This window comes from Schistocerca piceifrons, chromosome 9 (genome assembly GCF_021461385.2).
Source record: "Schistocerca piceifrons isolate TAMUIC-IGC-003096 chromosome 9, iqSchPice1.1, whole genome shotgun sequence".
Taxonomy (NCBI): domain Eukaryota; kingdom Metazoa; phylum Arthropoda; class Insecta; order Orthoptera; family Acrididae; genus Schistocerca; species Schistocerca piceifrons.
Genome location: NC_060146.1, coordinates 122805312 through 122823164, shown reverse-complemented (window position 1 = coordinate 122823164; position 17853 = coordinate 122805312). Strand labels below are relative to the sequence as shown.

At 45.9% G+C, this 17853-nt stretch overlaps 1 protein-coding gene across 1 annotated transcript in view; it reads right to left on the bottom strand.

Annotated features, from left to right (window-relative positions):
* Positions 1-464: 464 nt before the first annotated feature.
* The window catches only part of LOC124717307 (endoglucanase 20-like), a 41494-nt gene continuing 24105 nt past the window's right edge, over positions 465-17853 (bottom strand). The window contains exons 6-8 of the mRNA XM_047244133.1: positions 12368-12532; positions 10835-10974; positions 465-885 (exon numbers count right to left, since the gene is read on the bottom strand). Of these exons, the coding sequence (XP_047100089.1) occupies positions 672-885; positions 10835-10974; positions 12368-12532 (519 nt within the window). The 3' untranslated portion in view covers positions 465-671. The remainder of the gene's footprint in view (positions 886-10834; positions 10975-12367; positions 12533-17853) is intronic.

The following is a 17853-nucleotide window of genomic DNA, read 5'->3' as shown; positions in this document are numbered from 1 at the left end:
AGAAACAACATTTTTTTAATAGATCTTTTGATTCACCTTTTTAACAGCTAAAGGTTTCTCGCAAAATCGAGGTACAAAACTAGGAAATGGTAAGTTGGTGACACAGCAGAAACAATGTTGATGCAGTACGATTTCCGAAAAGGCCAGAGTGGATTGACAGACTGTCAGCAACGGTGCACAGTGGAATTACTGCTTTCTTCACTGCAAACAGTATTGGATATGTTCGTCTTGAAAACGAAACTATTTCGCTTGTAGTCAAAGTCTTTTGACAACCATTTTTAATAGCCAAGGGTAATTGATTTGTCACGAAATCGATATAGAATACTGAGAGAATATGAACTGGTGCACAACAGTCGCAACAGAGATGCAGCACGATTACTGAGTAGGCTGGAGCTCGTTTGTTAGGTTGGCAGCCGTGCTGCACAGTGCAGTTGATCCTCGGGAGCAGTGACTACAGCAGTAGGTTTCTTTCTGTTACAAACTAAACCACTTTATTTACAGCCAGAGGCGCTTTGAACAGGTAAAGCAAAGGTGATATAACAGTTTCTTACAAAATTCAAAATGGAAAGTGGAAGATAGGTTGGTCACAGTGGAGCAGCAGCCACATTGCGAGAGCAGGCTGGTGGTCCGCTCTCAGGTTGGCATCCCTGGCGCGCAGTGAGTTGGCTGTCCTAGAGGCCGAGCTGGATCATGGCGGCGAGCACGCCCTGGAAGCCGGCGTTGTAGTCCAGCGTGGGCTCGGTGTGTGCCCAGTCGGTGCGTGTGTCCGTGAACACGTCGTTCGCGTCCGGTCCGCCCATCAGCGCGCCGTACAGCACGTGCGCGTTTGGTTCCGCCGAATTGTAGAAGTTCCAGTCGCACGTCGCCGGCGCATCAGGGCACGACCTGCAAACAAATTATTGTCACTCAGACCTGCAGTTTACAGATTAACAATACGTGTGGAACTTGACAGATAGTGATGGCGCCTTGTGATGCTCAAGGCAATTTGCTTTGGCGCACTCTGCATCAGTGGTCAACTATTATAGCCAAATGATGGTTGTGTGATAAAAGCTTAACCAGCCTTCCACGTGGAGACAGTTTGAGTGCTACAGACATCAGGAAGTCGTAATACCAATTAGTCAGAGAATCTACACTCCTGGAAATTGAAATAAGAACACCGTGAATTCATTGTCCCAGGAAGGGGAAACTATATTGACACGTTCCTGGGGTCAGATACATCACATGATCACACTGACAGAACCACAGGCACATAGACACAGGCAACAGAGCATGCACAATGTCGGCACTAGTACAGTGTATATCCACCTTTCGCAGCAATGCAGGCTGCTATTCTCCCATGGCGACGATCGTAGAGATGCTGGATGTAGTCCTGTGGAACGGCTTGCCATGCCATTTCCACCTGGCGCCTCAGTTGGACCAGCGTTCGTGCTGGACGTGCAGACCGCGTGAGATGACGCTTCATCCAGTCCCAAACATGCTCAATGGGGGACAGATCCGGAGATCTTGCTGGCCAGGGTAGTTGACTTACACCTTCTAGAGCACGTTGGGTGGCACGGGATACATGCGGACGTGCATTGTCCTGTTGGAACAGCAAGTTCCCTTGCCGGTCTAGGAATGGCAGAACGATGGGTTCGATGACGGTTTGGATGTACCGTGCACTATTCAGTGTCCCCTCGACGATCACCAGTGGTGTACGGCCAGTGTAGGAGATCGCTCCCCACACCATGATGCCGGGTGTTGGCCCTGTGTGCCTCGGTCGTATGCAGTCCTTATTGTGGCGCTCACCTGCACGGCGCCAAACACGCATACGACCATCATTGGCACCAAGGCAGAAGCGACTCTCATCGCTGAAGACGACACGTCTCCATTCGTCCCTCCATTCACGCCTGTCGCGACACCACTGGAGGCGGGCTGCACGATGTTGGGGCGTGAGCGGAAGACGGCCTAACGGTGTGCGGGACCGTAGCCCAGCTTCATGGAGACGGTTGCGAATGGTCCTCGCCGATACCCCAGGAGCAACAGCGTCCCTAATTTGCTGGGAAGTGGCGGTGCGGTCCCCTACGGCACTGCGTAGGATCCTACGGTCTTGGCGTGCATCCGTGCGTCGCTGCGGTGCGGTCCCAGGTCGACGGGCACGTGCACCTTCCGCCGACCACTGGCGACAACATCGATGTACTGTGGAGACCTCACGCCCCACGTGTTGAGCAATTCGGCGGTACGTCCACCCGGCCTCCCGCATGCCCACTATACGCCCTCGCTCAAAGTCCGTCAACTGCACATACGGTTCACGTCCACGCTGTCGCGGCATGCTACCAGTGTTAAAGACTGCGATGGAGCTCGGTATGCCACGGCAAACTGGCTGACACTGACGGCGGCGGTGCACAAATGCTGCGCAGCTAGCGCCATTCGCCGGCCAACACCGCGGTTCCTGGTGTGTCCGCTGTGCCGTGCGTGTGATCATTGCTTGTACAGCCCTCTCGCAGTGTCCTGAGCAAGTATGGTGGGTCTGACCCACCGGTGTCAATGTGTTCTTTTTTCCATTTCCAGGAGTGTATATATGGCTTTGCTGCTCGCTAGATACGACAATTACACTTCTCAAATGTGTGATGGCCACCAGCTGCCAACACTTCTACGCTGCAGCTGAGGTAATCCCACTCTAGTACCATCTGCCATCATTTGATGGTACGCCTCTCGCTCGTCCTGAGTGATGTGCCTCATTCCTGGCTATGTATGCGTTTCTCTTGACTAACAGCGTGCTGTCTCCCAGCTCCGTAATCACTGTTTTGTACCACGTCGCTGCTGGCTCTTTTCCTTTTTATATTGTTTCAGTTACAGTGTTGATGTAATTGTACAATTTTCTCTTCACCTTAACTGTAATAGTCTAGTCGACTATTAATTCAGCAGGTTATGTTACCACTTTCTTCTTAATATACACTGAGAGAAACTGGTGTGCCTGCCTAATATCGTGTAGGGCCCCCATGAGCACGTTGAAGTGCCACAACACGACTTGGCATCGGCTCGACTAATATCTGAAATAGTGCGGGAGGGAACCGACATCATCAATCCTGCAGGGATGTCCATAAATACGAAAGAGTACGAAGGGGTGGAGATCTCTTCTAAACAGTATGTTGCAAAGCATCCCAGCTATGCTCAGTAATGTTCATGTCTGGGGAATCTGGTGGCCAGCAGAAGAGATTAAACTCAGAAGAGTGTTTGTAGAGCAGCTCTGTACCAATGACGAGTATGGACTTGTCAGGTATCGCATTGTCCTGCTGGAATTGTCCACTGGAATGCACAGTGGACATGAGTGGATGCAGGTGATTGGACAAGATGCTTACGTAAGATTCACCTGTCAGAGTCGTATCTAGACGTATCAGGGGTCCCATATCGTTGCAATTGCACGCGCCCACACCATTACAGAGACTCCAATAGGTTGAACAGTCCCCTGCTGAAATACAGGGTTCATGGATTCATGACGTTGTCTCCATACCGTACACGTCCATACGCTCGATACGAAACGAGACTTGCCCGACCAGGCGAAATGTTTCCAGTCATCAACAGTCCAATGTCTGTGTTGACGGGTCCAGGTGAGGTGTAATGCTGTCTGTCGTGCAGTCCTCAAGGGTACACGAGTGGGCCCTCGGCTCTGAAAGCCCATATCGACGATGTTTCGTTGAATGGTTCGCATGCTGACACATGTTGACGGCCCAGCGTTGAAATCTGCCGCAATTTGCGGAATGGTTGCACTTCTGTCGTGTTGAACGAGTCTCTGCAGTCGTCGTTGTTGCTGTTCTTGCAGAATATTTTTTCCGGCCTGACTGACCACTAAAATGTATGCTTTCAACTGATGGGACGTTTCGTTTGAAAATAACATCTGAAGCCCTCACACTACGTCACTGTTTTCTGAGCCTGTGCTCCCTCTTTACATCTACTCCTCAAGCGACCTTTCACTGCATAGCGTAGGTCATCTTTCTATCGATTTTCTTTCCTGTTCTCATACTGAGCCGCGAAAATAAGGCTAGATGCCTCTGTACGTTTTCTAATTTCTCGTATCTCATCCTCATGGCCCCTGCAAGGAATATAAGGTGATGACATCAAAGCGATGGCACAGTCCACTGAGAATACTAGTTCTATAAATTTCCCAGATGCTGTTTCGTGGTAACTACTGGTCTTCCTTCAAAGGACTCTTATTTAAGTTCTCCAAGTACTTCCGTTACATTTTCGTAAAGGTTATACCTACTTTTTGCGATCCCACCAGTTTGTCTGCTGTCACGCCCTATTGATAAGGACTCTAAACACTGAAGCAGTGCTCTAGAATTTGTTGTTCTTTCACAGAAATCTTCCAATAAATCTAACGCTGATTGTACATGACCATTTCATATCCATTGTTAGTACTACATTTAAAATTCTTATAGATGGTGGCATAATAAGTACTAGTCGGAGATATACTTCAAGCACTTTAACATACGCGCCGCGCGGGATTAGCCGAGCGGTCTTAGGCGCTGGAATCATGGGCTGTGCGGCTGGTCCCGACGGAGGTTCGAGTCCTCCCTCTCGCGTGGGTGGGTGTGTGTCATTGTCCTTAGGATAATTTAGGTTAAGTAGTGAGTAAACTTAGGGATTGATGACCTTAGCGGTTATGTCCCATAAGATTTCACACACATCTGAACACCCCACATTATATCATCTACTCTATGTGCGTGTCATGTAGGTTGGGTTGCCTGTCTTGGTGCATCAAATATTTTCGGGGCCACTTTTACGAGGACAAGCTCAAAAGTAGTTCCTCCGAATTTCGTATAGGAAAAATCTTAGACTTTTTTGAAGAAAACAGACGATATAAACATTTTATATCTTCTGTCTTGATGTCTACCATATCTCCAGCCGTCTGCCACTAGAGAGCTCCGAACTGGAGCGTGTAACAAGGAGGTGTTTAACGTAACTGTGTCGCTGCTGTAATACTCTTTCGAATTCGAAGAGTTCGTTCACACATGGAGGACCCACTTCTTCAGCATGACAATAAATGTGATGTGCGTACTGTAAGACCTTCGGTACACACACCATCAGATTATTTGACTTGTTGCTCTAACGAAGTAGGCGGGTATCAGCAATATGTCTCGTGGTCTTATCGTGGCGTGTTTATCTTCTGCTGTTAGGCCAGACGATAGAAATGCCATTTGCATGCTTAGAGTAGCAGATTGTCGGTGACCAACTTTAAACAGAACTTGATTAAAATAATAACTTAACTTGGTTCTGGATGCTATTTACAATTGACAATCTGAAGTTCCTTTGGTCTTGGTAGGTTAATCTTATCCTCACATATCTCTGATACTTGACAACGTGTCTATTCATTTATCTTCATGGCTATGTACAGGTATGTGATAATCTTATTAGGCGCAGACTGAAACTTGACTAGACTGGTACAGACAAATGCAGACTGGTACAGACTAATGCAGACAAAAGCAGACTGACTGATCAGAGGTCTGTACACTCATTATAATACCTCGCACGTTCAGGTACCACTGCACGCGTGTGATCCGTGAGGAGAAAAGATTCTATGTTAGCAGCAATCTCATTGGCTGCGTTACATATTAATACACGGATCGGCGAAAGCAGATTTGGTCCGTTTCTAAGGCAGCGCCATCTCATAGCACGGAGACGGATGAATGCTGCGCCTGCGCTCTTGTGCTTAGCGGGGCGCGCTCTAATGGGAAAGTTGTGTACGCGCTGACTACGTGGAACTATGTACACAACAATACCCGACAACACATGAGCGCTGCGACATCTGCAACAATCTGACACCTTGGGTTCACTGCCATTGATCATCCTCCATACACTCCCAGCTTGGCCTGTTCCGATTTTCACCATATTCCAGAACTTAAAGAACTCCTTTGAGGACTTCACTTAAACAGTATTGAAAGAGTGCAAACAGATGTGAAGTTGTGGCTCTCTCAGCAAAGTCACACGTTCTGCAGTGATGGTATCAACAAATTGGTCTCTCATTGAGAGAAATATTTTCGTCACCGGTGACTACGGCGAGAGATTAACATCTAGACATGAAGAGTAATATAACAAAGATTATTTTACTTAAAAATCTTCATCTACATCTACATGGATACTCTGCAAATCACATTTAAGTGTCTGGCAGAGGGTTCATCGAACCATCTTCATGATTCTCTATTATTCCAGTCTCGTATAGCATGCGGAAAGAACCAACGCCTATATCTTTCTGTATGAGCTCTGATTTTCCTTATTTTATAGTGGTGATCGTTTCTTCCTGCCAGGGTGGCGGAGCGCTTCTAGGCGCTACAGTCTGGAACCGCTCGACCGCTACGGTCGCTGGTTCGAATCTTGCCTCGGGCATGGATGTGTGTGATGTCCTTAGGTTTGTTAGGTTTAAGTAGTTCTAAGTTCTAGGGGACTGATGACCTTAGAAGTTAAGTCCCATAGTGCTCAGAGCCATTTGACCATTCGTTTCTCCCTGTGTAGGTAGGTGTCAACAAAATATTTTCGCATTCGGAGGAGAAAGTTGGTGATTGGAATTTGGTGAGAAGATTTCGTCGCAACGAAAAACGCCTTTCTTTTAATGATGTCCAGCCCAAATCCTGTATCATTTCTGTGACACTCTCTCCCATATTTCGCGATAATACATAATGTGCTGCCCTTCTTTGAACTTTTTCGATGGACTCCGTCGGTCCTATCTGATAAGGATCCCACACCGCGCAGCAGTATTCTAAAAGAGGACGGGCAAGCGTAGTGTAGGCAGTCTCCTTAGTAGATGTGTTACACTTCCTAAGTGTCCTGCCAATAAAACGCACGCTTTGGTTAGCCTTCCCCACAACATTTTCTATGTGTTCCTTCCAATTTAAGTTGTTCGTAATTGTAATACCTAGGAATTTAGTTGAGTTTACGGCTTTTAGATTAGACTGATTTTGTTGTGACCTGGCAAGACAGCCAAGTCACTATGAGAGGAAGCCGAAAGGCACGCGTTTAGCTCACGCAGACTGGCGTGAGGTCTGGAACAGTTAAGGGAATTAATAGTAGCAAATAAAGTACGTAGTTGATGTAATACTTAACTTTAATCCATAATTGTAGAACATCGGTCTGACGGTACAGGCATCACAAGTTAAATATCTATTGATAATGGCGCCTTGCTAGGTCGTAGCAAATGAGGTAGCTGAAGGCTATGCTAACTATCGTCTCGGCAAATGAGGGCGTATTGGTCAGTGTAGCATCGCTAGCAAAGTCGGCTGTACAACTGGGGCGAGTGCTAGTACGTCTCTCTAGACTTGCCGTGTGGTGGCGCTCGGTCTGCAATCACTGACGGTGGCGACACGCGGATCCGACGTATACTAATGGACCGCGGCCGATTTAAAGGCTACCACCTAGCAAGTGTGGTGTCTGGCTGTGAAACCACAGATTTACCATGAATCCTGCAGGGCTATTCATAAATACGACGGGGTGGAGACCTCTTCTGAATAGCACGTTGCAAGGCATCTGAGACGAGCTTAACAATGTTCATGTCTGGGAAGTTTGGTGCCCATCGGAAGTGTTCCTGGAGCCACTCTGTAGCAATTGTGGACGTGTGGGATGTCACATTTTCCTGCATGAGTTGCCCAAGTCCGTCGGAATGCACAAAGGGCACAAAGGGTGCAGGTGATCAGACAAGATGCTTACGCACGTGTCAACTGTCACAGTCGTATCTAGACGCATCAGAGGTCCCATGCCACTCCAAATCCACACGCCCCACTCTCTTACAGAGCCTCCACCAGCTTGATCAGTCGCCTGCTGACCTGCATGGTCCATGAATTCATGAGGTTGTCTCCATACCTGTGCTTGTCCATCCGTTCGATACTACACTATTGGCCATCAAAATTGCTACACCACGAAGATGACGTGCTACAGACGCGAAATTTAACCGACAGGAACAAGATGCTGTGATATGCAAATGATTAGCTTTTCAGGGCATTCACACAAGGCTGGTGCCGGTGCCGACACCTACAACGTGCTGACAAGAGGGAAGTTTCCAATCGATTTCTCATACACAAACAGCAGTTGACCGGCGTTGCCTGGTGAGACTTTGTGACGCCTCATGTAAGGAGAAGAAATGCGTACCATCACGTCTCCGACTTTGATAAAGGTCGGATTGTAGCCTGTCGCGATTATGGTTTATCGTATCGCGACATTGCTGCTCGCGTTGGTCGAGATCCAATGGCTGTTAGCGGAATATGGAATCGGTGGGTCCAGGAGGGTAATACGGAACGCCGTGCGGGATCCTAACGGTCTCGTATCACTGGCAGTCAAGATGACAGGCATCTTATCCGCATGGCTGTAACGGATTGAGCAACCTGTCTCGATCCCTGAGTCAACAGATGGGGACGTTTCCAAGACAACAACCATCAGCACGAACAATTAGACGACGTTTGCAGCAGCATGGTCTATCAGCACGGAGACCAAGGTTGCGGTTACCCTTGACGCTGCATCATAGACAGGAGCGCCTGCGATGGTGTACTCAACGACGAACCTGGATGCACGAATGGCAAAACGTTATTTTTTCGGATGAATCCAGGTTCCGTTTACAGCATCATGATGGTCGCATCCGTGTTTGGCGACATCGCGGTGAACGCACATTTGAAGCGTGTATTCGTCATCGCCATACTGGCGTATCACCCGGCGTGATGGTATGGGGTGCCATTGGTTACATGTCTCGGTCACCTCTTGTTCGTATTGACGACACTTTGAACAGTGGACGTTACATTTCAGATGTGGTACAACTCGTGGCTCGACCCTTCATTCGATCGTTGTGAAACCCTACATTTCAGCAGGATAATGCACGACCGTATGTTGCAGGTCCTGTACGGACCTTTTTGGATACAGAAAATGTTCGACTGCTGCCCTGGCCAGCACATTCTCCAAATCTCTCGCCAATTGAAAACGTCTGGTCAATGGTGGCCGAGAAAATGGCTCGTCACAATACGCCAGTCACTACTCTTGATGAACTGTGGTATCGTGTTGAAGCTGCATGGGCAGCTGTACCTGTACACGCCATCCAAGCTCTGTTTGACTCAATGCCCAGGCGTATCAAGGCCGTTATTACGGCCAGAGGTGGTTGTTCTGGGTACTGATTTCTCGGGATCTATGCACCCAAATTGCATGAAAATGTAATCACACGTCAGTTCTAGTATAATATATTTGTCCAATGAATACCTGTTTATCATATGCATTTCTTCTTCGTGTAGCAATTGTAATGGCCAGTAGTGTAATTGAATCGAGACAACATGTTTCCAGTAGGTGTTGACGTGCCCTGGCGAAGCGTAAAGCTTTGTATCTACATCTACATCGTACGGGAAAATCCTCACATTTTTGCTACCTCGAAAGTGCTGTGTCCCATGGCTCGTGTGCCGACTATAACACCACGTTCAAACTCACTTAAATGTTAGTAACCTAGTATTGTAGCAGCAATAACCGATCTAACAAGTGCACCAGACGCTTGTCTTGCATAGGCGTTGCCGACCGCAGCGCCATATTCTGCCTGTTTACATATCTCTGTATTAGAATACGCATGCCTTCACCAGCTTCTTTGGCGCTTCAGAGTAATTCACCAATACAGCAGCATCCTGTGCGCCGTATCTGCACGGGCAGATCTTGAGTAGCGTCAGTACAATGCACTGGTCAAGCTGTAAGGCGGTTGAATGTATTGAGTTCTCCCACAGAGTAGGAGTAAGTTGCTGTCACAGAGTGCTGACTTTGCATCTTTTCTAAATATTTTGCAATTTGTTTTGATCTTCTGATGACTTCTTTAATCGATAAACGACAGCGTCATCTGCAAACAACCTAAGACGGCTGCTCAGATTGTCTCCCAAATCGTTTATATAGATAAGGAACAGCAAAGGGTCTGTAACACTACCTCGGGGAATGCCAGAAATCGCTTCTGTTTTACTCGATGACTTTCCGTCAATTACTACGAAATGTGACCTCTCTGAAAGGAAATCACAAATCCAGTCACATAACTGGTTGTGAGACGATATTTCATAAGCACGCAATATCACTAGGTGCCGCTTGTATGGTACAGTGCGGGCCGGGGTGGCCGAGCGGTTCTAGGTGCTATAGTCTGGAGCCGCGCGACCGCTACGGTCGCAGGTTCGAATCCTGCCTCGGACATGGATGTGTGTGATGTCCTTAGGTTAATTAGGTTTAAGTAGTCCTAAGTTCTAGGGGACTGGTGAACACAGCGGTTAAGTCCCATAGTGCTCAGAGCCATTTTGTGGTACAGTGTCAAAAGCTTTCCGGAAATTCAGAAATACGTAATAGAACTGAAATCCCTTGTCCATAGCACTAAACACTTCATGTGAATAAAGAGCTAGTTGTGATTCACAGGAACGATGTTTTCTAAACCCATGTTGACTGTGTGTCAATAGACATCGTCAAGAGTTTTGTCTTAAACATTCGAAACCATTACTTTTCAGCAAACACTCCTATTTTGCCAGCCCTGTACAATATGACATGATCAAGAAATTCCCCACTAATCTTGTGACGAGTTACTATTAGGTTATTTAACTTCGTGGTACGCATTCTTTTACATTCATACCTTTATAAAGAGACCTACGGTCCATTACAACAAGTGACAACTTGACTCAAGTCTTACCACAGTTTCATACGATGGTGCAACAACGATGCTTTCCTGTCCTAATGCCATCATCGAAAGGAGGAATTTATTAACTTCTCTCCCTAAAATTATTGCTTTACTATGAAGCTCGATTGTTGTGCTGAAAGTAATATAATCTGGAGAAGTGACTTCAGTTTTGCCAGTAAGTAAGAAGTGGAGGTGAGCACTCACGAGGAACGGTGGTGGGGGCTGTGCGGGTAGTTGCTGCCGAACCCGACCACGTAGCTGTACCCGGTGTCTCCCAGAATGTAGCCCATCTGCTCCTGGACCATCTGCTTGTTCACGTCTGCGTTGATGTTCAGCTTGGCAGCCTGACGAGGAGACAGAAATTACACTGCGATTAGGACCACGGTATAGTTGGATTTCCAGTGCTCAAATATATCTTTACCGACAAAGAGGGATTGTAAAACTACATAGTATCTATTACAGCCAATAACTGCAAGCTTTCTGTATTGGCTGTTCAAATACTTGACTAAAATATGGACCAATAGACCGCAAAGAATGATCATTTTAAGCAGTCATACATAGTATACTACAGTGACCTACCTTGTGTCGACTCACGTTTCTAATCTGCACCACAGATACACGCAATAGAATAAGACCAAAATTTTATAGATAATGCAAGTATCAGGCCACTTAATCTTATTTATTTACTTCTGTGACTCCTGGTCTCTGAATTTACTTGTTTACTCCACTTGTTTAGACTGAGTGTCAGGAGTCCCAATACCATCTGTGTCCTGTGGCTGACCACAATGTTTGTTTGTCAAGTTTAATGTATCGTCCTATTTGTGACGTTGATAATAATGATGATCTGATTAGGGATACGGAGAAACGGAGTACTGGCACTTGGTCTACATCGTGTGAGCATGACTGTATCGTGTGCGTGGTCACATTGTGTACGTAGGTGTGCGTAGTGTCATATTTGTGCTAGTGATGGTATTGGTAAAGAGAGAATGAATGGGGCGAAGCACCTAGTCTGAACTCAGACAACACTGCCTAGAAGGTGACTATACCACGAGCATATTCACAGGTCGTGTGTGTGTTTCTATGTGTGTATGTGTGCGTGTGTGTGTGTGTGTGTGTGTGTGTGTGTGTGTGTGTGTGTGCAGAGTAGTGTTATGTTTGTGGCATTGATGATGATAAGAAAATGGAGAGAGTGAAACACTGTGCCAACACATAATCTACTGTCCTATTACCGGAAAGGTGGCTTATGATTGAAAATATGAAGAGTTGGTTCAATCCTGATGAATTATCATTAGATAAACAAGGGAATCGGTATGTAGAAACTGAGTAATTCCTACAGCATGGCCAAATATATAAGTAACTCAATTAACGCTATAGCAGGAGACAATGGTGTTCTGATATAGAAGCTGTAAATAGGTCTCATTTTGCAATGGTGGATACATGTGGTAATTAAATAAATACATGAGTGATGTAAATATTGATAGAGCACAATGAATGTCAACATCAAGTAACTAGAAAAGGTGTACCACAAGCATCTGTCTTGGGTCCTATTATGTTTCTAACATTTTTCGTTGGTACTCAGGACAGTGTGAGTTGTTACTGTAAATATGATAGGAACGAATTCTTTATTCTCTAACGATGTTGTATCGCTGGAGCCTTATTAATTACCCCACCGTTCATCTTTAGGCTTCTGAGCAACAAAAACGTTCTCCTGGACAGGTGGTCGCAGCCGGAACTCACCTGCAGGCAGGTGAAGAGCACGTTGGCGACGAGCCTCATGTTGCCCCAGTCGCCGATGACGAGGAGACCCTTGGGCGTGCGCTGCTGCTCTTTGGCCATGTGCCAGCAGTGGTACTCCAGCTGCGTCTTGTACTCCTGGTTCCCCGTCATGTCGGCCAGCAGCGCCTGCAAAGTCAGCACTCTGTGACAGCAACTTACTCCTACTCTGTGGGAGAACTCAATACATTCAACCGCCTTACAGCTTGACCAGTGCATTGTACTGACGCTACTCAAGATCTGCCCGTGCAGATACGGCGCACAGGATGCTGCTGTATTGGTGAATTACACTGAAGCGCCAAAGAAGCTGGTGAAGGCATGCGTATTCTAATACAGAGATATGTAAACAGGCAGAATACGGCGCTGCGGTCGGCAACGCCTATGCAAGACAAGCGTCTGGTGCACTTGTTAGATCGGTTATTGCTGCTACAATACTAGGTTACTAACATTTAAGTGAGTTTGAACGTGGTGTTATAGTCGACACACGAGCCATGGGACACAGCACCTTCGAGGTAGCAAAAATGTGAGGATTTTCCCGTACGATGTAGATGTAGATACAAAGCTTTACGCTTCGCCAGGGCACGTCAACACCTACTGGAAACATGTTGTCTCGATTCAATTACACTACTGGCCATTACAATTGCTACACGAAGAAGAAATGCATATGATAAACAGGTATTCATTGGACAAATATATTATACTAGAACTGACGTGTGACTACATTTTCATGCAATTTGGGTGCATAGATCCCGAGAAATCAGTACCCAGAACAACCACCTCTGGCCGTAATAACGGCCTTGATACGCCTGGGCATTGAGTCAAACAGAGCTTGGATGGCGTGTACAGGTACAGCTGCCCATGCAGCTTCAACACGATACCACAGTTCATCAAGAGTAGTGACTGGCGTATTGTGACGAGCCATTTTCTCGGCCACCATTGACCAGACGTTTTCAATTGGCGAGAGATTTGGAGAATGTGCTGGCCAGGGCAGCAGTCGAACATTTTCTGTATCCAGAAAGGTCCGTACAGGACCTGCAACATACGGTCGTGCATTATCCTGCTGAAATGTAGGGTTTCGCAGGGATCAAATGAAGGGTCGAGCCACGAGTTGTACCACTGTTCAAAGTGTCGTCAATGCGAACAAGAGGTGACCGAGACATGTAACCAATGGCATCCCATACCATCACGCCGGATGATACGCCAGTATGGCGATGACGAATACACGCTTCAAATGTGCGTTCACCGCGATGTCGCCAAACACGGATGCGACCATCATGATGCTGTAAACGGAACCTGGATTCATCCGAAAAAATAACGTTTTGCCATTCGTGCATCCAGGTTCGTCGTTGAGTACACCATCGCAGGCGCTCTTGTCTATGATGCAGCGTCAAGGGTAACCGCAACCTTGGTCTCCGTGCTGATAGACCATGCTGCTGCAAACGTCGTCTAATTGTTCGTGCTGATGGTTGTTGTCTTGGAAACGTCCCCATCTGTTGACTCAGGGATCGACACAGGTTGCTCAATCCGTTACAGCCATGCGGATAAGATGCCTGTCATCTTGACTGCCAGTGATACGAGACCGTTGGGATCCCGCACGGCGTTCCGTATTACCGTCCTGGACCCACCGATTCCATATTCCGCTAACAGCCATTGGATCTCGACCAACGCGAGCAGTAATGTCGCGATACGATAAACCATAATGGCGACAGGCTACAATCCGACCTTTATCAAAGTCGGAAACGTGATGGTACGCATTTCTTCTCCTTACATGAGGCGTCACAACGTCTCACCAGGCAACGCCGGTCAACTGCTGTTTGTGTATGAGAAATCGATTGGAAACTTCCCTCTTGTCAGCACGTTGTAGGTGTCGCCACCGGCACCAGCCTTGTGTGAATGCTCTGAAAAGCTAATCATTTGCATATCACAGCATCTTGTTCCTGTCGGTTAAATTTCGCGTCTGTAGCACGTCATCTTCGTGGTGTAGCAATTTTGATGGCCAATAGTGTAGTATCGAACGGATGGACAAGCACAGGTATGGAGACAACCTCATGAATTCATGGACCATGCAGGTCAGCAGGCGACTGATCAAGCTGGTGGAGGCTCTGTAAGAGAGTGGGGCGTGTGGATTTGGAGTGGCATGGGACCTCTGATGCGTCTAGATACGACTGTGACAGTTGACACGTGCGTAAGCATCTTGTCTGATCACCTGCACCCTTTGTGCCCTTCGTGCATTCCGACGGACTTGGGCAACTCATGCAGGAAAATGTGACATCCCACACGTCCACAATTGCTACAGAGTGGCTCCAGGAACACTTCCGATGGGCACCAAACTTCCCAGACATGAACATTGTTAAGCTCGTCTCAGATGCCTTGCAACGTGCTATTCAGAAGAGGTCTCCACCCCGTCGTATTTATGAATAGCCCTGCAGGATTCATGGTATCAGTTCCCTCCAACACTACTTCACACAGTAGTTGAGTCCATGCCACGTAGTGCTGCGGCACTTGTGGCTGTTCGCGGCGGCCCTACGCGATATTAGGCAGATGTACCGATTTCTTTGGCTCTTCACTCTATCTCTTTGTGCTGTTTCCCAAGCTATTCTTCACGGCATACATCACTAACTTTTTCACTTGCAACTGTAGCAATTACTGGCAAAAATCGAGTCCTTTGAATCTTGGGACTGGAACTAGCGGGGTGTGGTACAGTCAACTTGAATAATAAAAAGTAATGGTGTTTCTGCCACATTTTTCTCCTAAATTTTATTTTCTTTTTACTTGCTATCTATCGGACAACAACATTTAGTAGTAGCAAGGTATGGAGAGAGCAACGTGGATGGAATTGTGGGGCAGATGCTTTCACAGCGTCGGAACGCGCCTGCTAGCGGCGACTGTGTCGTGCTCGAGTACCGCACAGACAGCTAGGAATCACACATACTGAGCGTGAGGCGAAGCAGTACAATGTTGTTAGTCAATATTTCTTATTTGAATACTACTAAGCTCCTTATAACATACCGTCAACATTAGCTGCACTGATTGATTGTTAGTAATAACTTCACAAAGTCATTAGGCAAAGTAAAAACGTAAATGAGAAGAACATTTTTACTCAGTCGTTGCTGGTGGAAGACGATGGACCAATCAGAAATGCGCACTGAATAAGCAGGCGCCAAACTTTTACTGTAAGTATCTACGAGTCTTCTACCGAGTACAAGCGAGGAAACAAGTGCCGAGACGGTGAAGTGCAGTCCGATGCTGATAATTTTTCTTTGCAGTTAACAGAGCCTCGGAAAACGATTTGTCTAACAACTCACTAGAAGATTTGGAGGGTATAGTATAATGAGCGAGAATCATTTGTTGTGCTGAACAGTGCCTTGGTGAAGTTTTCAACGTATTGTAATACCGTGAATCATTATATTGCGTCTTGTTCCGGTGCTCTGAACATAATGTTACTTAAAATCCGTCTTGATTGCAAAATTTATTTTTTTTACTCATATGACCGTTTCGGTTCATTCAGAACCATCTTCAGATCTGATGCTACGTAGCATGTGAAAGTTGCTAGATTTGGACGGGTTACTCCTGTAACTGAAATATCAGATCTGAAGATGGTTCTGAATGAACCGAAACCGGTCATATGAATAAAAAAATAAATTTGCAATCAAGACGGATTTTAAGTAACATTATAAAATCACTGATTGCTGTTATCCCATAAGACATTATGTCTGTTTTTGCAAAGCTCTGAACATAGTTAGCTTCCGCGGAATTTGATTTAATCAATGGACGTAATCAGGCATTTACTTGACGCTTCTTTATGACCACATCACTTCAACGAATAAAATTCAAGTGGCATCACATTTTTATAACTTAATTTAGTAGTACTGGATTTTCTCACATACTGCCACTTCAATTTAGCACAGTTTGTTGTTTCCACTTCGTATTCTGCGCCTATATGGAGAGGAAGCCAGTCGGTATGAGATCTGCGAAACAACTTTAGAAGACGCGAGGTAAGCAAACCAAGTCAGTGACGCTAGGGAAGTGAAAACACTTGTCATGAACTGTAGTATTGTTAGAACCAGGCGTTCCTGCAAGGTGGGTAAGGTGGTTAGGGCATCTTATGAAACCTGCCTGTAGTGGATAGCCAGGTGTACATTATACAAATAATCCACCGTCGCCTTTTCCTAACATTACAAGGGATCAGATTTAAATAATATGAAGGTCTTCTTACTGTACTTCAAGAACCATATCACCACGTATTTCGCTTTGTGGCATTTGACAGTTTCCGAACCAGACTTATTTATTTAAGATTGATATGTTTGCCAACCCCCACAGCGCCTGAATGATTGATTCGTCATCATCCACCATAGTGTCTTTACTGACTGCCTAGAATGATAACCATCGGGATCCGTATAGTTCATTTGATCGTACTCAAGAACCTTAAAAAACTGCAATCAAACACAGCCTTTCATAAAATATTTTCGGTGTTCCTAATCTGCCACAGTGTCTAGATTTGGACACTCGGCTACATCGCATTCGTCAGGAAAACCTGACGCCTGGCAAATACCCAGATATCATGTAGATATCTCCTATGCTAGAAACTTCAAAACTGCCAAAATAGGCATAATCTCCTTCTCATCAAGCCTTCTGAAATCAGTTACAAAAACTGGAACAAAAGTCCTCGTAAATAGATCCTCACATAATATGTCACAATCTTCAAGCAAATAAAACTGGTGAAATTACGGAACTGATATGGATTAAATCTCTTTCTGGCAAAAAATAAAGTGGCAAAAGTAGAGCGACTGGCGAGAGATGCAGTCAGCAGAGGAAGACACGTGGACAGAAAAGTAGTATACACATACTACTTCCCGAAAATAAAACAGCAATTCAGTCGTGACAGAAAGAATGAAACGAAAGCCTAAGTAGGAAAGGTAAAATATACGCTGGTTTACAGCCACGGTTTGCATATTCCAGACAAGCAAGCAAACAACAGCGTCTATTCTGAGAATGCATCTTAATCATAGATCTGGCCCACCCACTTACAAAAAGGCACCATTTTGGAGACACCCTACTGCCACCGTGATGGCAATTGGTGATGTGACTTGTCACAGCCTCAAGTTTTTAAAACTAGATTATGAGAAGCAGGACTATATGCTTGTAGTCGAAGCGTATTCCGTCATCTTTCTTTATCATCCGATTTTAGATCCAACACAATATATTCAATTTTATAATGATCTCTGTAGTTTATGTTTAGTTTTTGAAAATTTTGTGAAATTCCGACCAGTCTGAACTGTCAGAAGACGAATACATTTTTTACTAAGCTTTTGTTTTAGAAATCTTGATTCCTTATATACAACTGACAATATTTTGAAGAGGTGCTTTAAAGGGATTTGCTTTTAACTATTTTCTACACTTATTTGTACGTCATGCAAGCATCAGCGACGTTTGGCATTGCTTTGCATGCT